Raw genomic sequence first — 27645 nt, 5'->3', positions numbered from 1 at the left:
CCTAGGAGGACTAAAGTTTTTTTTAAAATTTTCTTTATTTACACAAATAAATTGTACAGTACAGAATACAATGGATATTATCAAGAGTATATTATTCAACATATAATTTGAGTTCTGTACAATAAAGGATACCACAGTAGAAGAGAGGGTTTCTTATTGAGAGAAACATGCAAGATTCTCGAGTATTGTAATCAGGAGGACTAAAGTTTGTGTGCCGTAGAGGCAAGACGCATTGAAAGATGGTGGAATGTTGTTTTTTTTTCCATTTTACTCTACTTAGAATTTTGTAAAAGTTTTTCAGTAAATTATATGGTATATTAAATAGCACTATTGAAAAATACAACCCGTCCCACAAAAAACAAGCCCTCATACAGCGACGTTGATAGATAAATAAAGGGGGAGGAAAAAATGAAAATGGAAAAAAAACGGCCGTGTAATTAGGGCTCAATCAGACGGGCATTTTTTGCTGCGCATAATTTTTGCGTTTGCGATTCGCATCTATTAGAACTAATGCCTTTCAATTGCAGCGGTCACATGTCCGTTTTTTACCTGCGCACAAAAATTTGCACTGGTAAAAATAGGGCAGCGGATTCCAAAACGCAAGTAACTGCAGCATTCAGCCATCAGCCACAGCTGTCATAGGTGTGCCAGAGGATGGCAATCTTCTCTGTACATTCTTAATGGGGTTGGCGCTGCTGTCGCCAGCCCCGTTGAGCACAAGGTGAAACCTCTGGATGTGATAGCATCCAAGGGTTTCACATCCAAGGATTTCCCTACTGCAGCTGTCACAGCCGCAGCAGGGGGTAGCGGGCACCGCACTTTATGTGCGAATTTTGAACACAGCAAAGTGCTTTTTTTTCCAGCGTGATGCCCGCTACGGTCACGCAAATTTTTGTGCGCATGCGGTTTGCGCAAAAAAAAACGCCCATCTGACTGAGCCCTTAAGGGGTTAAAAGTGTTGAATATGAAGAAACCACATGTTATATTAGTTGGGTTAAACTATTTACATTCTTCTTATTTAATGTTTTTTGCAAACATTCGAAAGTTTGCATATTTGCCAAATGAACCTAATTTGCAATGAGTTAACAATTTTGATTGTAACTCTATATACACATGTTGGGATAGTTGTTAGTGTGGATATATCTTGTACTTGGTCTATTAATTTCCTGTGCAGGACATGTAAGTACTATGATTTTAAGGCTTCATTCGCATACAGAAGAATCACTTGAAGCTCCTGTTTCTTAATGCAAAATCTGCAACAGGGTATAGCTATACCCCCTTTACATGTATGAATGGTCTCTAAGAGATCTGTGTGCTTTGTGACAAAGGCTGTGTTAAATCCAATCCGTATCTTTATCTGATGGGATCCAATCCTGTTTTAGACACAGAACCCATGGTTCTCACATGGACTGTTCATAAACCAATGTGATTGAAGTCAAACTGTTTTTTAATGTACCAAGTGCATCCCAAGTAGTCTCTATTTATACATTATGCCTTATGCTTATTATGCTAATTAACTAATATTAGACCGGAATTTGGAACTAACATATGTGGCTATATCTAGTAATTACATTATAACCAAATAAAGTTACAGAACCATTTATTTAGGAGAAACGTTAAAGCATAGTCAATCCAAGAAAATGAATATGGGATCAAGGTGAAGAATTAAGCAAGGGGGAAAGTTTACACTGTGTTCTATCTCCTGACATTCCTCAACCCTCCCACACTGCAGCTTACTTGGTCCCTGGTTCTGCTCACATTCTTTACCTCCCCCTTCTAGGTAGGCATCACACAAATTCCAGCAACGTTAGTCTCTTCATTTCTGGTTAGCATTACACCCGACTGTTTCTATCTTTTCGATGAGACTCCAATAATCTGTAATTTACAGATAAAGATGCTTTCTGATCGGAAGCGGGAACTGGAGCAGCAACTGACCACTATAATGGAGGAAAATGATCAACTTCAGGGAATCGTAGAGGAGCTGCACGACCGAGAGTTAACTCTGAATCAACAGACGTGTGCCAAGGAAATCCAGGTAGATGCAACCTCTAAACATTTGTTATTTGTAATTAAAGAGGACGACCCTTCTCTATAAACCGTATTGTGGCATATGGACATTATAGATTTATCAATAACATCTAAGCAAAAGGATTTGTCAATGAATGTGTCCACTGTAAGCAAATAGGGTTTTTGTTAAAAAAAAATCCCTATGATTAAAATTTCTAACAATTGAAAATAAAAGATAAGCTCTAGACCAGACTGACTCGTCATACATGTGATCTGTTTTTTGTACATTAGAGTTTGATAAATATACTTCAAATCTATAGTTAGGTCATGCCACCCAACTGTCCCAGATTCTGTGGAATCCCACCCCTCCCTCGCGGCTGTGTTCCTGTACACCGTGCAGACGCCAGGGGAAAAGGTCAGTGGTCACAGGCTGATGACAGAGCGGCGGCTGCCTGACCTGAGCTGCACACAGAGTGAATGCACTGCTTCTGGGGTTGCTCCCAGCTGGAATGGGAGTCACTATTACTTGGGGGGTCACTAAGGGGTCGAATATTAGTACTGGGGCCACTCTGGGGGCCACTATTAATACTAGCTAGTTGGGGGGATCGCTATCACTATTTGGGCCACTATGGGGGGTCACTTTTACTACTGAAGCCACTAACAGGGGCTATAACTACTGGGGCCTCTAATATGGACACTATACTGTGACCATAAAACGTGGACACTTTTACTATAGGGGCTACTCTGGGGGTCAGTAATAATACTGGAGCCATTAACGGGGGCAATATTACTACTGGGGCCACTGACATGTGAGGGGGTCACTGAGGGACAGTATTACTTTGAGGGTGCCATAGAAAGGGACAGTTATAAGATACAGAGGGTGTAGCTTTACACAAATGGGGTGTGGCCTGTCAAAAATTTGCCATTTGCTACATGTGCCACTACAGTTGTCACTCTTTGTTGTTCAAAAGTTAGGAAGTATAGGCCAAACACCCCTGCCTTTTTTGAAAGACCCATTTAAATTTTGTTATTAGCAGCCTGAGCTCTTTGAGAAATACGGCGTAGGGGTTCTGACAGCAGAGTCAGGCGATTTAAGACCAGATTCACACCCTGCTTTCAATGTTCACAGCATTGCTAGCTTTGTTTTTTTCGGGCATCTTAGGTATCAAAACCACATGTTGGATGTTAGTCAATAGGAAAGTGTATGCTCACATAGCAGTTTTCCTTTTTCTGGTTAGTGGAATTTATGTGTGATTTTTGCATGGGGTTGTTCTCCATAGATTTCAATAGATTTTTTAATATTACACAAAAAGGTAAACGTGAGTATAATGTATTGTGCCAATTTACCTACATCTAATTAAATGATACTTTTAGACATTATATTTTATTAAAAAGTGCATTAAATATTGACTGTTTGCAAATAAATGAAAAGCTAGGTTATTTTCAGGATCTATAATTTATTCACATTCTTGTGAAACCTTATACGGATTCAGCATTAACATTCCATTTTCTTAATCTTCTTTATGACTTCGACACACAAATCCCCTTTGTTGTTTTTTTTTGCTTTCTTAAAAGTACAAAAACTAAAATAGAGAAAAAAAAACTTTAAAAAATTCTTAGAAAAATAAAAGTCTTAAAAAGCAAATGCTTTACTATTTGTGTCAATGCAGCTTTTAAGTATCTTATTTATTTAAAGTCCACAAAAATAGTATTACCCCATGTACAAATATTGTAGCGTAACAGCTCTTGAATGTTGTGTTCTTCTTTCAATCATTTTATTGTTATTGCACTGTGTGAATTGCACCTCCAAAATTTGCGTCTTTCTGGTGCATTTTTTGTGCGGATGCACAAGCGCAATTTGCCCTGTCAATGAGCAAAATCCATATGCAGAATTTCAACATGGAACAACATGTCATAGGCTTGTGAATATGAAGCCTAAAACATGGTGCTATTTAATGAGGCAGTCTATTCCTGCTTGGTTAGGGCGGCATGAAATTATTCTGCTTTGCTTTTATTAAATGTAAGTGCGAAATTTATGATGGCTGTATTCCACAATCCTGGAGTAAAAAAGCTGCAAATTTGAGTACTTATACAATTTTTGCTACTTTGTTTTTCAATGCCCTCGCCACTACTGTATTCTTAAAAGTTGGTTTGGCATCCTTTGGGGGTGTGGCCACTTTCAGACTATCAATTTTACTGTAATATATGCCAGAAACTGGTATAAATTACCCCAGCTGATGGCTGGCATTGATTTGCATTTCTGGCACATGAACTGGCTAAAGATGTACAAAATGTATTAAGAGGCATGCACCTTTTAACAAATTTGGCGCATCTTACTCCAGCGTGCCGCTACTCACGACTAGCGTAAGATTGCCAGTCTTTGGTAAACTTTCCCCTTTATGTATGTTTATCAACGTAGAAGAGCAGTCACCTATTACATCAAAGTAAAACCTCACTTTTTTGGTCCACAATGAGAAGTATGTTATGAAGTTGCATAAATAACTGGGTTTGTTCAAACTAACACTCTTAGATACAATCACCCACCTAAGAGCGTACATACCATACAGGCAGATTGTGATTCCTATATAGAGGAGGCCCAGCCCTTTCCTACTGAATGGGGAGAACCTGTACACAACACCCCTTTCCAAAAGGACTGCATAGTTCATTAACAAGGAAGTGGTGAACTGGCCCAAGGGTCATGGAAAGGATGTTGATAGGGTAACAAATCCAAAACCCTTCTGTTCTGTGCAGTAAAACCCAGCGTACAATTAAGGATCCTATTTGGTCTTCGCTACGGGTTTCCTCTCTTCTATGTACAACAGAATATTAAAATGTTATGTATTTTGCTGAATGGTCTACAAGGATGAGTATGAAGACATTTGAAACTTTCCACACGTTTCCAGCCATGTGGACAAGATTTGTCAAAAATCTTGTCCACATGGGGCGGACAATCCATCGCGGCAAAGGCGGCATAAGCCGGTGCTGCGGCGCGGATTCTTAGGACGCAGCATGTCCATTCTTTTTTTTTTTTTCGTTGCGGCCTCGCTCCTTTCTATGAAAGAGCCGGCTGCAATGGAAAAGCATGCTGCAGGTTTTGGAGCTGCGCTTATCCTGCGGAAATCTCACAGTTTTTCGCTGCAGTAAAACTGTGAGATTTCTGCTGGGAATACGTCCTGTGTGACCCCAGCCAAATCTCATCCAGATGGCTGGCTGAACCCAGGATTAGCAGCCGCAGCGAAATTTCCACGGCAAATCCGCCTTGTGTGAACCAAGCCTTAGAGTGACCTGAAATAGGTCCAGGCTTGTAGTGTGATCACTGAGATAAACTAAATAATTACATCCATTCCACTGTATCCAGTTGATTTAGTCAGATTATTATGATATGTAACTCATTATCCCATTCATGTCATAGACAGTCCGCAATAAGATTAGAACAATACACCTTTAGAATTTAACTATTTGCACCCTAGTAATATTCTGTATTTTCCTCTAGTGCATTCATGGTTTTTCTTTACTATGGTGACAAACATGTACTAAATTCCCGGTGCTAAATGTACTGCAGCTGTTCTTTCAAAGACACTTCCAAACTCATTGAGCATTAAAGCATTTCCAAATGCCAGCCATGTGTTCCATGAAAGATTCAATGCATTCCACCACACCATAAACCTGACATTAAGCTACTCGCATACAGAAATCAACTTTTTGGACACCACCATAAAGATGTTAAACAACTCAATACAGACATCCCTGTACCGAAAACCGATTGATCGGACTACATACCTCAGATGGGACAGTTTCCATCCTAAACACATCAAAAAGTCCATTGTCTACAGCCAGGCCATCAGATACAACCGGATCTGCTCCAACCCAACAGACAGAGAGGAACATTTGTACCATCTTAAAAGAACATTTATAAATCAGGGCTACCATCCCACCTCAATTGATGACCAAATCACCAGAGCCACCAGGATACCCAGAAATCAACTACTCCAATACAAGGAGAAGGAAAGAAACAATCGTGTGCCTCTAGTAGTGACCTACAATCCGCAACTAGAGGTACTAAGGAAAACCGCAAAGAAACTCCACCATACCCTGCACAAGGATGACCGTCTGAAAACCATATTCCCGGACCCTCCGCTTCTGTGTTACAGGCAACCTCCTAACTTGAGGAACTTTATAATCAGGAGTGCATTACCCTCTGACACAAAAAGGAACTTATCCCTGTAATGTAAGGAGCTGTAAGACCTGCTCACATGTACTGACCGCGGACAGGATACGGATCCCCAACACACAGCAGGACTATAAGATCCCAGGGACATTCACATGTTCCTCGTCCAATGTTGTGTACCTGATCATGTGCAGTAAATTTCTTGTTGGAGGGCTTTATGTCGGAGAAACAGGGCAAAGACTGAAAGCGAGGATGAGATCTCATCGCCACACGATTAAACACAGAAGAAGAGAATTGCCTGTGGCCGAGCACTTCTCTAACCATGGACATGACATAGGAGATATGAGGGTTTTGATATTGAAGGATGGTTTCAAGTCACAAAACCACAGAAGAATTTGGGAATATAAATTGATAACAACCTTTGACCCACTGAATACTGGGTTAAATTATTCCCCAGGATTTATGCGCGAATGGGAAGTGTGAGACATTTATTGCACAGATAAGACCCCCATCAACAGTAACTCAGGGACCATAAACTTTCACTCCCTTATCAGTGTTTAGCTAAAAATGTCAGTGTACCTTTTGTAGCATTTCTAGCCTCCCCCCCCCCCCCCAGTAATTTAGGGACCATAAAACTTTCACTCCACTATCAGTGCCTAGACAAAAAAGTTTGTTTGCTGTTGCAGAATTCCTTTTAAGTGCGAACCAATCACATCCATATCTGTGCCTTGTCATAAGTATGTATGTTATAAGTGTGTATAAATATCCATGCCTCTTCAGATCCAATCCATTAAGCCTGAAGAAGAACCCTGCGTTGGTTCGCAAGCTCGCTATAACATTTTTGTTAGCCATTAAAAGGTATCATATCTACAAGATTACGTGGTTTCTCTTGCTGAGAACAATCACATTTTGTAGATATCTGTGATGTGAATCGGGCTACATCAATGTTCGTACAATGCCCAGGTTATATTTACTATCCATGGCTATCTAATGAATGCAAAGCTGGTAGAGTGTGAACAAAGTGTGAGCAGCGAGTCCCCGCTAAATATATCTCTCACTATAGTTTATCAAGTAAAAAAAATTTATGAAGCCAGACTTTAAAACACATCCAGTCATAATTATATGTAAATTTCTTACAGACAACAACTTTGAAGGGAGTAAGAGAAGACTGGGGGAAGGATAAGTGTTGTAAACGTGACTGCTGCACTAACGTTGTCACACAACTGGCTCATCGTGTCACAGAACTCTGTGTCACAACAAAAAAACTGAAAAAGATTTTGCCTTAGGGTAGGGCCCTCTGACTCCTGCTTGCTCTCCACTTACTGCTAGCCGTCCCAGAGTTCCCCTCAACTCCTCCATGAGTTACCATTCTGTATACCTAAAGGGGGTAACTATAGCAGAGATTTCCGAGTCCAAAAAGTGAGAAGTGAGAAATCCCTTCCATTTTTTAAAATGTTTTTTGCACCTCTTTCTTTATGCCTCTCTACCTGGATAAGTTGGGCCATGACTTCTACTACTTCAGGGAGCATCTGTGATAGCCAATGTTTTAAAATTGACTGTCTGGCAGCTAGGAGAAACACATGAACAAAGGATGGTTTGTTGTTCGACCATGTCCGTTGCCTGTTGCAGTTCGGCATGGAAGAGCAGGGAGAGACGTTTACATTTATTTTTCTCCAGTGTGTTTTTAAGAACTTTCTAAATAAGTATGGAATATGAAGTAAGGTAAATGGTACAATATGTCTCCTCAATAGAAAATAACTGTCAATTTTTAATTTTGTTTTCTTCCCATAGAGCGTTTTTAACTTCTGCATTAATTCCACTTTTAGAATATAAGCTGTAATTTTTGGGGGGTTTTTATACTCTTTTTGCAGCTGGGGGAGAGTCAGCTGGAGTTGGAAGAGCTACGGCATTCTTACCGGCAGTTGCAAATGAAAATGGAGGAGCTCCGAGACGAGAAGAGTCTCCAACATCTAAACAGCACAAGTACCTCGCTGCTGTCAGAGATCGAACAGAGTATAGAGGCAGAAGAGCAGGAGCAGGAACGGGAGCAGGTAAACGTACCAGCATTTATTAAGAAAATCCATTGGTCCAGAAATCCTTCTGCAATAGAACTGCTGTAATCCATATTAAAGTGAACCTGTTATAGAGCAGGAGGAGCTGAGCAGATTGATATGTCATTTTATGGGAAAACATTAACTCATCTCTGCTCATCCTGAGCTCCAATGGGTGGTCTTATTAGTGATTGACAGCTATCTCTGTATGCACAGACATACGCAGCTATCAGTCACTGATAAAACTGCCCACTGGACCTCTAAGCTCAGAATGAGCAGAGATATACAGTAGATGAATAAAATATAAGTTATACTGAATCTTTTCCATAAAATTACATTACTAATCTGCTCAGCTCCTCCTGCTCTATACAAGCTGCCCATTGATTGGACGGCATATTTAATGTGACAGGTTCCCTTTGATCTATAGCCAAAGTGTAAACATAATGATAAAAGCAATGCATCTTAGTTAATTCCCTTTGTAAGACAACACCAAAACTCACAACAGTCACTACTTCAATTAAATTTACATGTTATCGTATTTTATATCCAAATGCACAAACATTGCAACTTCAATTTGTCAGGGAACTGGGGTCCCGCAACCCCTGTCCCTACCTACTTGCCCCCCTAGGCTAGGCCCTAGGGCGACAACTGGGCGACAGTCCCTAGACTCTCTAGGGATGCAGGAAGGAATCAGACACACAGACAAATACATGAAACAAACAAACACAAAGGCAGGTCAGGCAATCCAGGTTGGCAACGGGAGAGAACGCAGTACAGGGGGTCAGGCAAAGGCAAAGTCAGGTCCGGCGCAAGCAAGTCAAAGCAGGAGATCAATACAAGGAATTGCGGGTGTAGCAGGAGACCAAACATACACTGGCAACCACTGACAGGAACTGAGACGCTTAAATGCTGTCAGAACTCCCGCCCCAGCAGCTGATTGGGGCGGGGAGTCTGACAGCCGCAGGAGCTAAAACCCGGATGCTGGAAGAACAGCCCCTGGCACCTGCTAAAGACAGGCATGTGCACCCGGGAGTCATGGCAACAGGAGTGTGGCGTGGAGCGGTAACCCACCGCGTCCCCAGCAACCCGGCTAACTGGGCGCACGCCCGGATCACAGGGACCAGGAGACGTCACAAAGACCGGGGCTCCCCTGCACCGCCCCCCCCCCCCCCCTTCCCACACAGCCCGGGTACTAGGACTGGTAGTGCGGGCACGGAGCCCCCAAGAGTCGCTGGACCTGAAACAATTCTTCAGATACCTCCACTACAATATAGCTGGCCTTTGGGGACTGTTAATGACCTGGTTGCAGTTTGAGTTTCTGATGTTTAGAAATAAACGAGGCAGGACAATACTATTAAGACAAACCGTTCTAGATGTGTTGTCAAAAATTCCGCTAACTTTGTTCTTTTGGTTCGCTCACAGTCTCCTTCATTCTGGTCCTCACCTCTGCACAATGGTAGAATAGTATAATAACATTGTCCAAATGTTCTGCCATTGTGCAGAAGGGAAGAGCAGAATGAAGGAGACTGTGGGCCAACCAAAAGAACAAAGTTTGTGAAATGTTTGACAGTCACAGTTATTTTGTTATGTGTACGTTAATAGAATAGAATTACTGCAGTTCTTATTGGCTATTTTTGGATGAGGATCTATCACATTCTTTTAAAGTTTTCCATAGCAGTTATGTATTAAGTCATTAAAGGGGCATTCTCATCTCTTCAATGTGTTTGAAATCTATCGCTTAGTATAACTGTCTTCGGTGAACCGCACGATTGTGCTGAGCAATCATCCAGAACTTAAATCACATTGGGCCTATAGTGAGCTCAGAGCCCTAGTTCTCGTTTGACTCTCACGCAACAATTGGGATATTAGACCCCTTAGTAGAACCTTTTTGGGTCTTATGCCTATACCTATATTTAGCCTATTGGTCCTCATTTCTGTCCCCTAGTGGACAGGCCTATTTGTTTAAAATGATGGGCGGACAGGCATTGTCTTAGTGGTCAGGGAACAATACCTTTTGGTTGGTTCCCTCTACATCTGTTAAGGACCACTACTTCTCTATTTTTGCAGCTTTTGTACCTATTTCCTCGACAAACTGGTATTATGTCCTTTACATACTAAGACATAACCAACTATTAATTAGAAACTACATGCAGCGTTGTCTGTGTAGATCATTATTTGTGTTGTCTGTGTTTAAAGCCGCCACTTTCTAGTTTTTAATATTTCTTTATTAAAGGTTACATTTTAAGGAGTTTGTCAGTGATAGCGGTTTACATCTCTTTACTCCCCTGCACCTGTGATTCTCTGGTTGTTTACTGCTCATTGCCAGGAAAACCAAGTACCTCTTCTGTGGAAAGAAGTAGAGGGGCAGAGGATTTCGGGTACACTAGATCCCAGCCTGGCCACCAGCTACTGTTGTGCTCGGCTATTTCTTTCCTTAGAAGAGTTGATCGGTTTTCCTGGAAACAAGCAGTAAACAACCAGGGGACAGAGGAATCTGGAGAACAGAACATCTTATGGGTGAGTGTATTGTTTTATGATTTTGGACATATTGAAATAGGATTCCCAAGATGGGAATGCCTTAAATCAGGGGTGTCAAACTCATTTTCACCGAGGGCCACATCAGCCTTATGGCTGTCTTCAAAGGGCCGATTCTAATTGTAAAACAGTAAAGTAAAAGTAAACCCCACAATGGACCGATTGGTAATAAGGTCCTGCATAGTGGCCAGTGACGCACACCATTCTGCGCATACACACGCGCACCATTCTGCGCATACACACGCGCACCATTCTGCGCATACATATGCACGCCATTCTGCGCTTACAGACGCACGCCATTCTGCGCATACACCCGCACGCCATTCTGCGCATACACCCGCACGCCATTCTGCGCATACACCCGCACAGACACACACCATTCTGTGCATACACCCGCACAGACGCACACCATTCTGCGCATACACCCGCACAGACGCACACCATTCTGCGCATACACCCGCACAGACGCACACCATTCTGCGCATACACCTGCACACCATTCTGCACTTACAGATGCACACCATTCTGCGCTTACAGATGCACACCATTCTGCGCATACAGACGCACACCATTCTGCGCATGATCTGGATTACGGTTTTCTCCAGCAGGTTTCGGGGTATTTTGTAGCTTCCGAATTGTATCGTGTGCACACATCGTGGAGCAAATTAGACACAAGCTATCAGCCTCATATCCAAAATGGCTCTCTGCCCAGAAACAGCCAGACAGGGCCTTTTATTGCAAAGCATAACATGGGCGGGCAACAGGTTACATCAGTAACATATAGGATTCTCATTTGTCGGATCATATAGAATCCCCCCCTCCTTCCTGCCCACCTTCTCTCAAGTCCAATGTATAAGCAAGTCTTTGTCTCACAAACATGTGCTCGAATCTGAAACTGAAAGTAGATATCTCTTTGTTCAAGAAGATTCTGTGTGGGGGATGGGGAGGACTGGGAGAACACTCTGGATAAACTCAAGCAATAACATATAACACTGTGATTTAACTCTTTCCTTATGCAGCAGAGTTTCAGATTAGGCTGAAGTCACAAAACACACATAATACGTCTAGTGCAAATCGATAGACATTTTATACTAATTAATTATCATGTCTACTACACGCATACACATGCACAGACGCACACTATTCTGCGCATATACGTACAGACACACATATATATATATATACAGACACACACACACACACACAAGGATCCCACCCTGCAGCTGCTCCTCCTCAGCGTCGCTCTTCTTGCTGCAGAGATCATGTTCTCTGCAGTCTTCTTCCCTCCGCGGCCGTTGTCAGTCTGCTATCGGCACTCCTCTATTATTGTCTGCACTAGACAGAACAAGCCGAGAGAAGTTCGCCTACTGACTGCAGCACGGAGGAGTGAAGGAACTTACTGCACAGCCGGCGGGCCACAGAAAATGAGGCAGCGGGCCGGATTCGGCCCGCGGGCCTTGTGTTTGACACCTGTGCCTTAAATCAATGTCACACAGTCTCCTCTATTGTGTGCGGTGATATCTATCTCAGAGCAGGCCAATGGAATTGAGTTTCCATTCAAAGGCAGCAGGGCACACCTATTTTTATATTACACATTTATGCACTTAGTGAAGCTTGAGCATATTAGTGTGCATATTACACTTAATATCTGTAGATACCCCCACTACCTACCACCAGGACATCTTTTAAATCCCATAATGATAAAATGCCCACTTAGTGACAAGTACATTTTCAAAATGCTCCATTTTCCAGATATTGATTCCTCCGCCCTCTGGTGATTTACAGCATGCTGTCAGGAAAACTGACTACCTCTTTCATGGAAAGAAATAGCAGAGGAGGTCGGTGCTTTTGCACTTCTTACTCCTTTTTTTTCTCTAAATCTGATCACTGGGATCTCAGGAGCATGCGCACTAGCTTTTGGCCCAACCACCAGCTACCTTTCTGCTTTGCCACCAAGAGGTGGTCTGCTTTAGAGATGAGCGAGCGTACTCGGAAAAGCACTACTCGATCGAGTAATTTGCTTTATCCGAGTATCGCTGTGCTCGTCCCTGAAGATTCGGGTGCGGCACGGAGCGGGGAGCTGCAGGGGAGAGCGGGGAGGAACGGAGGGGAGATCTTTCTCTCCCTCTCTCCCGCCCGCTCCCCCTGCTCCCCGCTGCGACTCACCTGTCAGCCGCAGCGGCACCCGAATCTTCAGGGACGAGCACAGCGATACTCGGATAAAGCAAATTACTCGAGCGAGTAGTGCTTTTCCGAGTACGCTCGCTCATCTCTAGTCTGCTTCCTTGCCAATGAGCAGTAAACAACCAGAGGGCAAGAGGAATCAATATTTGCAGAATGGAGCATTTTGGAAATAAACATCTTATAGGTGAGTGCATTCTTTTCCGATTTCGAATATATTGAAATAGGATTTCTGAAATTGGAATACCCCTTTAGGACTTCCTAATGAGTAATCTCTGCTAGCTATGCAGTGGCCACTTAGCAGCAAGTGGAGGTGACCACACTGGACCTGCACGCTCAGCGTGGTCACCTTTTATACTGCAGAAGAACGTCACCAAGTGTATGTTGCAGGAGAAGGGGAAAGTGTAGGGTGAGTAACATGTTCCAGTGTAGGCAATTGTGGGCAATTTACTATTGAACGTCTTTACCTGTTATTTCAGGTGAAAAAAATAAGATTTATAATGTTATGTTCACACACCGTGGATGCGCTGCTGGTCTTTCACAGTAGCAAATCCACAATGGATTTTGGTTTGGGAATGCTGCAGATTTGCCGCGGATTTCGCCTTCTGCACTGTAAAGGGCAAAATCAGCATTGAAAATCCACAGCTTAAATTAACATGTGGAGGATTTGAAATCTCCATCGCAGGTCCATTTACTCAACAGATTTTTTTTCTGCAGATTTTGAAAATCTCACTTACTTTGCTGCTACTGTAAATGCTGCAGATTTTCAGTGCAAAAATTCAGCATGGAGAATCCGCAGTAAATCTTCCCCGTGTGAACATTGCCTTAGGCTTTCAGAGGAGCAAAAAATGCCACCTAAAAAGTGTGTGTGAAGGAAACTGAATAATGCATTTTTATTATATAATCAATTATTGTGTTTTTTGTACTGTTAAATAGTATAATTAACATCCGTGTTTGTACTTTCAGTTGAGGCTGCAGCTCTGGGAAGCACATTGCCAGGTTCGATCTCTCTGCTGCCAACTTAGGGGGAATGAAAGTGCAGATTCTGCTGTGTCCACCGACTCCTCTATGGATGAATCCTCTGAAACCTCATCTGCCAAAGACGTGCCAGCCGGTAGCCTCCGCACTGCCCTGAGTGAACTGAAGAGCCTTATATTAAGCATACTGGATACTTGTGAAGCAGCGGTACTTCATTCATCATATATGTACAAAAGCTTGGTTTGGGTGATAACAGTATCATATGTTTGCTCAGTCTGAGGTTATGGGAGTAGAATTAACCACATATAAGATTCACAGGAGCATTATATTAATGAAAAAAATTTAATAACAAAAAATGGTACAAAGTGGCTTAATAATTGTTTTTAGGCATTCTTCCTCGTTTAACCCACTGACACTAGTATGTAGAGAAAAGTATGGCAGCAAACCAGGTGCAGATAAATGATGCAGAGCTTTATTCCTCCTCAAGTCACAGATACATGACGTTTCGACACAAAGTCTTTTTCAAATGCAATGAAAGCAATGGTACAACAGGGTATATATGCAGTCAAACAGCCAATCAGTTGTTAATTGCAAATTAATACCTCATGTGGAGGGTTTAGAATCAATGCATGGATACTTGTGGGCACTTCCGGCATCAGGCGTCGTCATGGAGAAAGTCATGTGATAGAACGTCATGATGTCACGACGTACCACGCATAGGGGCCTCATACAGCGTGTCTACACTGTCACGTGAACACACGTCATTGAATGTGCCACATGTGCGCATCAGAATAAGCGCTTCCAAATAGGGCGCATAAATTAATCGCAAGCTTGCGAAAAAAGGCCTGCGTGTCAAAATGTGCGTTCCAAAGCAGGGCGCATAAATACTACGTATTCAATGCGAAAAAAGGTCAAAAAAAGCCGAAAGTGTCAACAAGAGTCCATGCATTAATTAATCAAATACAAGAAATAATTCATACAGTACAGGAGGAACAGGGGCAAACACAGAGCAAACATCCAAATATCGCAATGTATAGAAACATAACAAATATAACAGCTGGGATTAGTAGCACCAAGAAAAAAGATGCATAATGTACAAATCGCTACAAAAACGCAGCAGAAACCGCTGTATATGCATATGTACAAAATGTGTTTGCAAATAAAGGATGTAAGTCTCCATGTGTGGCTCCAAGTTCACTCCGGTAGATTCCAATATCCAATATCTCAAACGAATATATATTTCACCACTATAACAAAAGAAAAAAAGTAAAAATATGACAAACCTATCAAAATAAATACCAAATACAAAAAAAGCACAAATAAAAGTAAGACAGATACAGTGAGGTTCAACAGCACTATAGATATTGCGTGATATTGTAATCTATATTGAGGCCACATGGCGTCAAAGTGTCTAAAATATAGATCCAGTGTAGTTCTTTTTTAAGGAGAATTTTTTCACGATCGCCACCACGTGAGAGAGGGGGCACACAGTCGATCACCCTAAATCGTAGTTGACCGACCGTGTGACCACTCTCCACAAAATGGCGCGAAACAGGTAATGACAGGTTCTTCGTACGAATAGAGCTTTTATGTCCATTAATTCTAGTACGAACTTCAAGCGTTGTTTCTCCTACGTACTGCAGTCCACATGGACAACACAAAAGGTAAATTACGTAAGAAGAGGAACACGTGAAGAAACCTTTAATCGAGAAAGCAGCACCCGTTGATGAATGGTGAAATTTATCACCCTTAAGCATATTATTGCAGCAAGAGCACCCTAGGCACGGGAAATTTCTGCTTCTCTTTACCCACTGACACTATGTAAACCAGGTTAAGGCTCATTTAGACACAACGATTCTCGCTTAAAATTCGCTCAAAGCCATCTTTTGAGCGATTACTATTGCGTCTAAATGCATGGACATTGTGCAGTTTTTGTGCACGATTCGTTCATCACTCAATTCTAGTTTCTAGAATTGAGCGATTAATTCTTATCAGTGGTGCAGGCTTTTATCGCAGTCGACAGCGCTGATAAGATTCTTTCAGCTCGTGTCCCACTGGTAGTTCACAGCAGGACGCAAGCTATTAGCTCGTAGAACAATGCAGCTGTTTGCTTATGCAAAACAGCTGTATTGTTTTCCAAGCCATAGCGGCAGTGTCCTGCTCCATCTGCATAGCTTTTTAGTAGCTAATTAGCTAATATAGACTATGCAAAGATGATCGCTGAAAACTGTCACTCAAACTGTCGTTTGAGCGATCATCTTTCAATGTAAATGGGGTCTTAGAAATAGAGTAAGGGTGCTTTTGCACGGGACAATCTATCAGGTAACAGATGCCCGACAGGCATCCGATCGATAATCGTTCAGTGTAAAAATACCCTAACAGATGCTGGCTTTGAATTTTGGCTTTGAAATAAGATAACACTTGCCAAGATGTAAACCTGTAAAAAGCCCATTGTTGCAATTAAGGGGAAGGAGGAAAGATAAAATACAATAGATGAGATGCAGTGTTAGAAGTGACATACATGAAGGGCCTTTTACACGGCACAATTATCGGGCGAATCATTAGATCAAATGTTGCTGCTTGATACATTTTTAGATGTAACCTGCACAGCGACTGAACAATCAGTGATTTATCATTAGATTCTCACTGATCGGATCTTACATGCGGACCTAAAAATCATTGTTTGTCTGCAGCAAATCCTTTCATATAAACGGGCGCCGTAACAATTTGCTGACTGGAAAGCAGTGGCAGAGGGATTGAGTAGAAGAGGAGTTTTGATCCAATGAATGATCCGAACTACCCAAATATTGTTCATTGTCAAGCGAACGGTATACAACTGCTGCGTCACAGCTTGTTGCATGCTTCTACCAATTTATCTTGCAGTGTAAAAAGACCTTTAGACCTGGATTAGTACTTGGTTATTTCACACATCAGGTTTATTGTTACTGTCATGTTTATTTGAAATAATACAATATTTCATCATTTCACTGTATAGAGTTCACGGAAATGTGAAGATGATGGTTTGGAGGAACAGATCAAACGGACAAGTGAGGACTCAAGAGCTCTGAGGGAGCTCTTACAAGGAGAACAAATAAGAATGAAGCAAACCTTTGAGGAGCTACAACAGCTTCATAAACAGGTACAACTTAGTGACAGGTCTCACGATCACAATGAACTATGCTTTCATTACGTCATGGTGGCCTTTTGTATTTAGGAGTGCGCACCTGGCTCGTTCATATGGTACACTAAGGTGTAAGCCACATCTAATCTGACAACCTAGTCTGCGGCAAAAAATCAAAGCTGAGCCTCAAAGTTCTCCCATGGATTTTCATGCAGATCCATGTGTGGATTTAGCCCTTGTCAATGGGACAAATCTGCATTTGGCCATCGGATGTGGTTTCAGTGCATAAACCATGTCAAGAATTGACAAGTCAATAGCTTTTTTCTGAAACATAGATTTCAAAATCTGCTTACTGAAAAATACATGCCATGTGACATATAGCATGAATTTCCGTAGTATTTCGTAGAATGCTAAAATGGTGGGGATTTTGCAGTTAATTTGGGTGTGGAAACCATGCCAGAATCCATGCCAAGATTACGTTGTGTGAATGGGGCCTTAGAACTTAGTATTCATGTTTATGCACAGAAGTTTGCAATACCATTGAATATCTATTCAGTGATATATCCCACTCACTCTAGGGGGGGGCCTACCCACTAGTGTTTTTTTTTTTCTAGCGATGCGAGATCGAGTGCCTTGCAGCGCAGAGAAAACGCTGCGATATCGCTTGTTGTCATTGCCAGCCCCATTGAAAACATAGGGAGTACATCGCGCACTTTTGCCACAGCTGTCACAGCTATGGCAAAGGATTCCTATAAAAAAAGTTAAAAATAAATAAATAATAATATATATATATATATACTCACCTAGAAGAGCCATCCAGCTGTTCTCTCCAACCCCGGCAGTTGTCTTCTGGAGGCCGGGGATTGAAAAATCCCGGCCTCCAGAAAGCGCTGGTGTCATTGGCTGAGCGCTCAGCCAATCAAAGGGAGTGCTCAGCCATTGAATGACAGCTGAGCGCTGCCTATGATTGCTCGCAGCGGTCAGCTGCCAGCGCTTTCTGGAGGTGGGAATTTTTCAATCCCTGGCCTCCAGAAAACAACTGCCTAGGCCAGAGAGAGAAGAGCCGGATGGCTTTTCTAGAAGAGTATAGTTTTTTTTTTTTACAGCTAGCCATGATTTTCAGGGAAGGGCTTATATTTCAGTTTACTGCTTTCAATAAGGCCGCAGCACTGCTGGCTCCATTGACAGAAATGGGATAAAATCACGGACTTCTGCCACAGCTGGGGAGGAAGGAATCCTCTGCCATTGCTGTTACAGAAGTCCACAATGCACTCCCTATGTTTGCAGCTGCCGCCGCCCCGATTAGGGGCAATGAGCGATATCGCAGATTTTTTTCTCTGCGCTGCGAGACTTAAGAAAAAAAAAATCGCAAATGAGTATGAAACCATTGAAAATCATTGGTTTCATAATCATCGCTCTTGAATCGCAAGAATAAATATTGCTAGAGGGTAGGCACCCTAAGGCCGTTTTCAGATAAGCGTATGGTCATACATCCGTTATATAGTCGTATTACAGATGACATTACAACCAGATTTCATCACTAGTTCATCAATATTTGCCTCCATATATTATCATTTCTACTGGGCAAATATTGATCTATATTTGCCCAATAGAAAATAATAGCAAAATGGAGGCAAATGGGGGAATAATAGGCCATGCTGCGGTATTAAGAAACGGCCATAAAAAACACGGCCATGTGAATAGATACATAGATTTATATCAGCTCCGTATAACAGTCTGCAAAACACGGACCAAATGCGGAGCTAAAATGCACTCATCTGAGAGAGGCCTTACAGCAATATCATGTTCTCTGACAGGTAACCTTATTAAGTGTGGAAATGACTGCACTGAAAGAAGAACGGGACCACCTCCTGGAGCTTACCCAAAATAATGAAACACATGAACAGCTGCTGAAGGCCATAAAGGATCGAGACGAAGCTATAGCCAAGTAATTACAATTTCTACATCTCTGACTTCACTGAAGGATTCTTGTTGTGTAGCAGCTATTATTCTGGTGGCTTAAATGTTTGATTGAAATGCCATAGAATTCATATATTAACCCTTTCCAATCCAATTTGTATCCTGGTTTTCCTAGGGGGCTTACCCTTTTCTGCTGTTATACAACGGCGCTATATGCTGGCTAAAGCCAGTACTGCATGAGGTGACACGTTGGATAGGCTCCAACAACAGAGAGGCTGGCAATATACAGTAAGAGAACCCCGACGGATGTCTTCCAACATCGGAGCTGTACAGTCTTAAATCATAATGTCTTCAGACGTTAGACAGTGGATTGGAAAGGGTTAATATTATATCTAAATTATGGCCACATCCGAAAACAAGATGCACCGAAAGATGGCGTTTTTTTTTTTAGTTTTTGTTTTCTTTTTTCCTTTTCAAAAGTTTTCTTTCCGTTTTTGTCTTAAAATCACCCCACATCCGCAGGTAAAATGCAGGTTGCGGAGCGCGATATCACACTCTCACTTAATCTCACTGTAAAAAATTGCTTTCTATAGAAATGCATTGAGCAATAGATTTCTTATTGCTACGTGCTGGGATTTCTACGCAAATTTAAAAAGTAATAGATACTTTTTCCTCCATAGAGTGAATAACAATCTCTTATAAATACCTTGAAAAACATTCATTAACCCTTTCCAATCCAATTTGTATCCTGGTTTTTCTAGGGGGCTTACTCTTTTTCTGCTGTTATACAACAGCGCTATATGCTGGCTAAAGCCAGTACTGCATGAGGTAACGTTGGATAGGCTCCAACAGCAGAAAGGCTGGCAATATACAGTAAGAGAACCCCGAGGGTCGTCTTCCAACTTCGGAGCTGTACAGCCTTAAATCATAATGTCTTAAGACGTCAGACAGTGAATTGGAAAGGGTTAAAGGGAATCTGTCACCTTCTCTTAGCCCTATCAGCTAAGCATATAAGCTAAAAGTAGGTGACCTGCTGAGTCTGGGGATGTAAGTGTTAGGCTTCCTTCACACTGGCGACAAAGTCGCGCGATTTTTTTCGCGTTGCTACAATGCTACAAATCGCATGTATGTGAAGCCCATGCTTTCCTATGGGTTCCTTCACACACGCAATGTTTTGTAGCATGCAACAACCCGACACAGGTCCGGCGATATGCTCGCGACTCATGAGGTTTTGTAGCCCATGTTTCCCTGTGGAGGCTTCCTCTCTGTTGCATTGCATAAATATGCATAAAACATAGCTACTTTCTTCCAAAAATAGTGCCATACCTGGCAATGGGTCGTGGGTGGTATTGCAACTCGGTGCCATTCACTTAACCCGCTACTCTTAAGTAGATGTTTGCAAAGTTTTCTCTACTTTAGGTCAAGTACAGTAGCTAATAAAATGCTATCAGCTTTATGGGGATTACACATACTTTTGCATATGATTGTAGATTTCAGAAGGCCAATAGATTTCCTTTATTAAACTTGACCAAAGATCACGTGCATTTATGTAGATTTTTTTTTTATTTAGGAAAAATGCTGTGGAGATGGAGCTGGCAAAATGTAGAATTGATTTGATGTCACTGAACACTCAACTACTAGATGCCATTCAACAAAAGCTGAATCTGTCACAGCAGCTGGAGGCTTGGCAGGTAGGAACTTTCATATGCTGCGTGTTGTATAATAAATCAAACTCTTATAAATGTCTGAACTGTATAATTATTGGTCAGAGCTGGATAAAGACTTTAGTCACAACTTCTTTAATAGTCGCTGTCACAGGATGGCTTGGGGCAAACAAATGTAAAGGTGCAAGAAATCATAATGGGGAGAGGGTTTTTTTCCACTTCTTGCCTCGACTATTTTTTTTTTTCAATAATTAGGATGGTTCGTAGTAATTTGTTTCTAGAGTCGCAAAACACAATGACACTTGAAGAAAGTAAGAAATTTGCACAACTAAAATCTTATGAAAGTTGCATAACAATATTATGTGCGACCTGTGTTTTGCCCATAAGTGCTGCAGGAAACTGCAATACACATATTCTTTCATCCTAGTATTAAGGTTGGTAAAGAACTATGGAAAAGTGGTGTTTAAGGCAGAACATAGGCGGAGACTAAGTAGATAAATGAATCCACTTGGACTCGACACTAAGGTTGTATGTCGTGCAGTACAGAAATGGAAACCTAAGGGTGCCTGTCCACAGGCGTGATTTCGCAGGCAGGCAGGCGAGAGAGAGAGAATGCTTGAGTCTCCCATTGTAGTCAATCGGGTTCGTTACTCGAGTAGAGCTCTCGAATTTTACGAAAAGCTCAACTCGAATAATGCGGACCCGAGCACTTGGGTGCTCGCTCATTTCTAATTAAAACTGATTCCTCAACGTACCCACAGGCTATCAGTGATCAAAGACAGTACAAAAGTGCATACTTTTGACTATGTTTGACCTCTCTTACATTTGTGTACTTTTTTCATGCACGTTTAACATATACACTAAACCTACAATAAAAACGTAATGTGAGCAGCATCTTAGACTGAGTTCTATAAAGCCAGCATTTGCATCAGTATTTGGAAGCCTAAGGAACCTTTCACACAGGATGAAATATTTGGCAACAGTGTTGCAAAATATGCTGTCCCTGAATTCCGCGCCAAAATCCGCACTGCTACCTGCAGATTTTGATATGGAATTGCTGGCAGAATTCTGCTATTGTCAATTCCGCATCAAAATCTGGATGTATCAAATTTTGTTTAGCATTTGAGGTGCTCCTTTGAGTGGCACTTTGTTCTTATGGGTTTTATTTCCCTTTCATTTGATAATCATTAGGCATGGGCTATTTGACAAGTTGATCTACAACTGCGATTCTTTTGGTTGGCTCTAGAACATATACTACTTTCACTGAAAAAAACTCCTATTAAAATCTAACTTTTAATGGTAAATCATAAAATGTAAAAACGTGCGGCTTGTAACGTCAGACAACATGAATAGTAGTTAACACTGGCAGGCACCTATTGTGGTAGATGAAAAAGGCACATATGTTGGTCTAGGTAATAGTTCCTATGCATAGATAAGGGGGACCAAAGTAATATGCCTAAAGTAGTGCCTGCCTGCCCGTATCCTAAAGGCATATAGGCTAGTCCACTAGAAGGAAAAACTATGGACAAAAGTAGAGAAAGTACTCGTAGGGAAAAACAGAACCCAAATGATGTTAAGTCTCTGTAGGCTTTAGTATGGAAGGGATTAACCAGATATAGAGCTATAAGATGTATATAGACTCTGAGTAAATATTGGATATGGTTAATTCCTACAATGGTCAAAGTCAAAGTTTGGTTCAGTAGACAGATTATCGAGTGGTCATTAGTTCCAATGATCCTCATGGCGTTCTCTGATTCTCTGTCACGAGGTTTCTATCTGGTTAATCCCTTCCATACTAAAGCCTACAGAGACTTTAATTACATCATTTGGGTTCTGTTTTTCCCTACGAATACTTTCTCTACTTTTGTCCATAGTTTTTCCTTCTAGTGGACTAGCCTATATGCCTTTAAGATACGGGCAGGCAGGCACTACTTTAGGCATATTACTTTGGTCCCCCTTATCTATGCATAGGAACTACCCTGTTTCCCTAAAAATAAGACATACCCTGAAAATAAGACATAGCATGATTTTCCAGAATTTTTGAGGATGCAAAATGATTTTTCAGGCTTTTTGAGGATGCTTGAAATATAAGCCCTACTCCAAAATTAAGCCCTGCTAACAGTTAATTAAACAAGTCAATTTAAATAGTGTCCAGGCAGCTATGCATGTAAAAAAGTTAAACCTTTTTGAACAAAAATTAATATAAGACACTGTCTTATTTTCAGGGAAGCACGGTATTACCTAGACCAACATATGTGGCTTTTTCATCTACCACAATGGGTGCCAGTGTTGACCACTATTCATGTTGTCTGTCGTTACAAGCCGCACGTTTTTACATTTTATTATTTTTCATTAAGGGCGCCTACCCACTGGCGTTGCCGATTTTCGTGCGTGAAAAACGCAGCGTTTTTGCCGCATTTTTCGCGGCTTTTTTGCGCGTTTTCCGTTAATTTCCATTGACATTCATGGGTGCATTAAGAGAAAAATAAGGACACATATGCAACTGACAGTTCCTATGTGAAAAATTGCAACGGACCGAAAAAAAAAACGCAAATGGACAAGAACATATTCTATACTAATTGCTCTTCAGAAAAAACGCAAAACGCAAAGGAAAAAAAATCGCCAGTGGGTAGGCGCCCTAAAAGTTAAATTTTAATTGGAGTTTTTTCAGTGAAAGCGGTTAATAATTTTTTCTCTACTCCCCTGCGCCTGTGACTCTAGAACATATACTAGTATTCTGTGAATCTATTCGATCAGTATTCAGCATATGCAATCAATCTAACATTCTTTTTGGAGCATAACAAGAGATAAGGGTATATTCACACACTGCAGATTTGTTGTAGACATTTCTCTAGCTGTTCCATCCACATGAATGGAGCCTACAAATTCTTGTACATAATACATGGATATGCATGTGTGAACATTTTCTAATTTGCATCGGTTTTTCAATCAGTAAAAAATTATAACCTTCCCATGATACAGTAACCACACACGGCCGAAAGCCTTCCCACGCGTCACAACAAATGGCTGCCAAGGTTTGACAGGGTTTTGGCTGTATGCAGTTACCAAACATCAAGGGGCAAAGAAAAACAGACTTGACTTCTATTGTTGTACAGTTTTCCCTTAGTCGTAACATTAACACAATTGTGGGGTATTTCCACCCCTGTGAACTGGTGGGACAGATGGACCTTTCCAGGAAAATTTAATCAAATAGCCCTGCCTTCTCCCCTATAAAGGGCCAATTATTGGCCTCATGTTAATTTTAAGGCATTACAAAGGAATTAAATTTTTTTAGGGAGGTAAGCTCCTGCTGCTGTTAGAGCTAAGGGAAATAGATTACCAATTGAAACCATCTCTTCCCTAATCTCCTAACAGCTGCACAGTTATGGAGAAGCAGGAAGAACTTCATCGGGAATGCCTTCCTGCCGAGTGGCATCTTAATCTGAATGACCAAAGGTTGCGCTTTCTGACAACCTGGACTCCAACCTACTGGGGTTATTGCAAATGATCTTCCTGATTTGAAACACTTATAACTCACATTTAATGACATTCAAGATACATACATTTGATATCAATGAAAACAGAAACTCAAAAAGTTTTGCTGCACAACATCAAAAATGTTTTCCACATCAGAAGTATTCAACGTAAGCCTCCTTTGCCACTTGGCACACATCAAGCCTGTAGTCAAGTTCCTGCCATACATATTGTAGCTTATCCTGACTGACTGATGCAACGGCTTCTGTGATGCAGATCATGCATGGTGGGTGGTAAGGGTGGCATGTAGACCAATGCCCTCCAGAGAAAAAAATTACAGGGCATAAGGTCTGTGAAACGGATAGATCTTCACCAAACTTTGAAAATTATGTTGCACAATAATAATCAACTGGTAGACATGAAAATCAAAATCACAAAACGTTCTCCTGTCTTCGCTGGCAGTCATTTTTGTGTCCTATCCCCCTAGCGACAACTATGGCAGAATAAAACTTTTTGGGCCTCATTTAGCAAAATTGTCTAAAAGTAAGACTGCCCGTATTGCCAATTGCAAACAATCACAGCTCAGTTTTCTAACTCAGCAGTTTGAGAAATGAAAGCCGCATGGGTTGTTATGGGCATCAAGGGCAGTTTTACTGTTTGTTTTGATATCAATGGAAACAGAAACTCAAAAGTTTTTATTTGGCAAATGTATGTATCTGAGTGTCATGTAAACGGGAGTTATGAGTGTTTCACATCAGGAAGACCATTTGTAATAACCCTGCAGGTTGGTTGTAGAAGCTCCAAGAAACTGCCTCACAAATGTACTCTAAAGGGATTAAGCATCTTTCCGCCCATGAAGTGGAAACAGTGTGAGTTGAGTGCGCCTTTACAAATTCTGGGGGATCTAATCCCTGAGAGGCAAAGGATACTCTGATTGCTTCTTTTATCCACGTACTTATAGTGGCTTTAGAAGCTTTCTTACCCATATTTTTGAGGAAAAGAGATTAAGTACATTTTCTTTAGCCGTTTATATGCTCACCCACAGCCTAGGAAGCAGCCAGATTATACTGCCGACTTGTTTCATTCAGGGCCAATTAATAAAAAATATGACAGAGCCCGAACTGTAAGAACAAAAAAAAGGGAAATAAGAAACAAAAAATTAACAATAAATGGTTAATTAAAACATATGGAGACACAAAGGTGTCTTCTAGCACCATCTGTCCCTGAGGCTAATTTCACACGGGCGAGCACACTATCGGGCCATGAAGCTTAGTCTAGTATTGTGCTCCCCAATGTAGGATTTCCCTGTGGACATGAGGCGTTTTTGTGTTCAAACCGCCTTGCATCACTTTAGGGAAGTAGCGATCCTCTGCCACAGCTTGCATGTTGTTTTTAATGAAAGTGTCCCGAGTCACACAAGACAGAAAAAAGTACAAGGCTAGGTAGGGATAATTAGCCCTGTATAGGGAAAGGGGCGGGGCTATTTAATTAGCTTTTCATTTAAATAAAAGTTCCATCTGTCCCAACACTTCAGAGAGGCAGAAATACCCCATAGCTGTGCTGCTGGTAGGACATAAGGGAACCCTCAAGAGTTCACCATTAAAGTCAGTGATTAAATTGATTCTCAGGGTACATTGACACGAGATGAAAAATTTATGAAAATCTACATGCAGATTTTTTCCTAAATTCATCCTTGCATTGCAGAAGGTGCAATTCACAGTAAGAAGAGACTGCTGTGAATTTAAAATCCACCTTGCATGCCAGTTTATGCATGGATTTCCCCACAGTGGATGGATGAGGGGTTAAATTATCCCCATTGCTGCTGCAGTAATATGCTGCAGATTGTCCATTTGCAAATGGAATTGGTATTCGTTTGTATTCCATAAACATAAGTAGGATCTCTTCCGTTATGGTAGGAAATAATACAGCAAAATGCTAGCGTGAACTGGTTTAGGGTTGGTTCCAAAGCACTACATCTTCACATCTCTCTTGTCTCTGGGCTCTAGTTTGCTTCCTCAGGGCTTTTCACTATCTGGCTCCTTTGGTTTCTGATCTAATGGCCTTTCTCAGTTCCTGTACCGACAACTTTAATCATACACCCCTCCTGCCTTAGAGGTGAGATTTTGTCTGTGTAGCTTTTCGTGGCTTATCCATCATGTTAGACCATCATCAATCTCACCAAAGGCATTTTAATTGAAGGGCATGTGTTTACTGTACCCATTATTTAACTACATTTCATTTCATAGTACCAAGCTCTTATGTGATGTGATCATTCCATCCCAGCTCTTAGTTCCACGTGTAAATGGCTCAATTAAATTAAAAATGGTTTAAATGTATAATGTAGTTTCCAGCTACAACGTACTAGTCCATCCTCAGAGCATCTTCAGCAAAGGTTTTCCAATAAGGTTCATCTACATGGCTATATCATGGCTTCATACAAAACCCAAGTTCAATGTGGCTGTAGAAGGCTCTCTGGCTCTACTGTGCTTCCATATTACAGTTGAGCAATAATAATACATGTCTGTTAAATTCAACTAAGGATAAGAGCACTAATAAGGGAAACTTTAAAGGGGTTTTCTCACTTTTTTTTTTACGTACGGGTAGGAGGTGTGCCAGGAGCAGTGCACTGAGCTCCCGCTCCCTCTCCACGGTTTGCAGTGGGAGGGGTGCGGAGCTATGTTCCATCTAATACCATTACAAATAGTGGCGAGGGGCGGAAGCTCAGTGTACTGCACTGCGCCCGCCCCACCTCCTCCCTCTGCACAGAGACAGTGTGAAAACATGGCCGATATACGCACATCGGAATAAGCCCCTTGTCAGTTTTCCACGAGCCCGTGACTGCAGTGAGAGACCGCCTCCCATCCAGACAGGAAATGGGAACTTTCCAGATCTCTTTAAAGGCAGGAATACCCTTCACCTCCTCAGTTCTGTAGCAAAAGCCATCAGCTAACTGAGGCCTTTTTTTTTTTAAATTTAAACACATTTGTTCTTAGAAAAAATGGATTATACCTACCTGATTATCAGGTTTCCAGGAGTCTCCACGACAGCACCAATTGAGATTGCCTCCTCCTGATAGGACAGGAACACACTGAGAGGTTAAAAGCTCCCCCCTTCCCCACTTTCCTCAGTGGATTCTAACGAATTGCCGGGGTAGGAGCTCAACTTAAATTTTTTCCCCTAACCGGGTTTTTTTTTTAAAATAAAATTATATTATATTATATAGTTTCTTTTCTATCAATTTAGGGGGGGGAAGGTACGGGTGCTGTCGTGGAGACTCCTGGAAACCTGATTATCAGGTAGGTATAATCCATTTTTTCCCCCAGTCGTCTCCACGACAGCACCAATTGAGACGTACCAACTAAAGTTTTCCTAGGGTGGGATTGCTGCCGAGAGGACTTTGCGGCCAAAGGCCATGTCCTCGTCCTGCTGCACTTTTACCCTATAGTGTTTAAAAAACATGTGGGGTTTCTTCCAGACTGCGGCTTTGCATATCTGCTCGACCGAAGCTGAGCTATGTTCGGCCCATGAGGATGCTACTGCCCTTGT

At 41.6% G+C, this 27645-nt stretch overlaps 1 protein-coding gene across 2 annotated transcripts in view; it reads left to right on the top strand.

Moving 5' to 3' along the window:
- Positions 1–27645, top strand: part of BICDL1 (BICD family like cargo adaptor 1) — a 74497-nt gene that overhangs the window by 37033 nt on the left and 9819 nt on the right. The window contains exons 4-10 of one of the 2 annotated variants that reach the window (XR_010792841.1): positions 1889–2035; positions 8047–8226; positions 13909–14127; positions 16916–17059; positions 18859–18989; positions 20532–20652; positions 26106–26214. Coding sequence is in view for 1 of the 2 variants with exons in the window: in XM_066603662.1 (XP_066459759.1) it covers positions 1889–2035; positions 8047–8226; positions 13909–14127; positions 16916–17059; positions 18859–18989; positions 20532–20652 (942 nt within the window). In the remaining variant the exon portion in view is untranslated. The remainder of the gene's footprint in view (positions 1–1888; positions 2036–8046; positions 8227–13908; positions 14128–16915; positions 17060–18858; positions 18990–20531; positions 20653–26105; positions 26215–27645) is intronic. The other variant, XM_066603662.1, reaches the window with a different exon arrangement.

Source organism: Eleutherodactylus coqui, chromosome 5, assembly GCF_035609145.1.
Source record: "Eleutherodactylus coqui strain aEleCoq1 chromosome 5, aEleCoq1.hap1, whole genome shotgun sequence".
Lineage (NCBI taxonomy): Eukaryota > Metazoa > Chordata > Amphibia > Anura > Eleutherodactylidae > Eleutherodactylus > Eleutherodactylus coqui.
The sequence above is the reverse complement of the archived record's forward strand: the minus strand, read 5'-3'. Positions and strand labels throughout refer to the sequence as shown.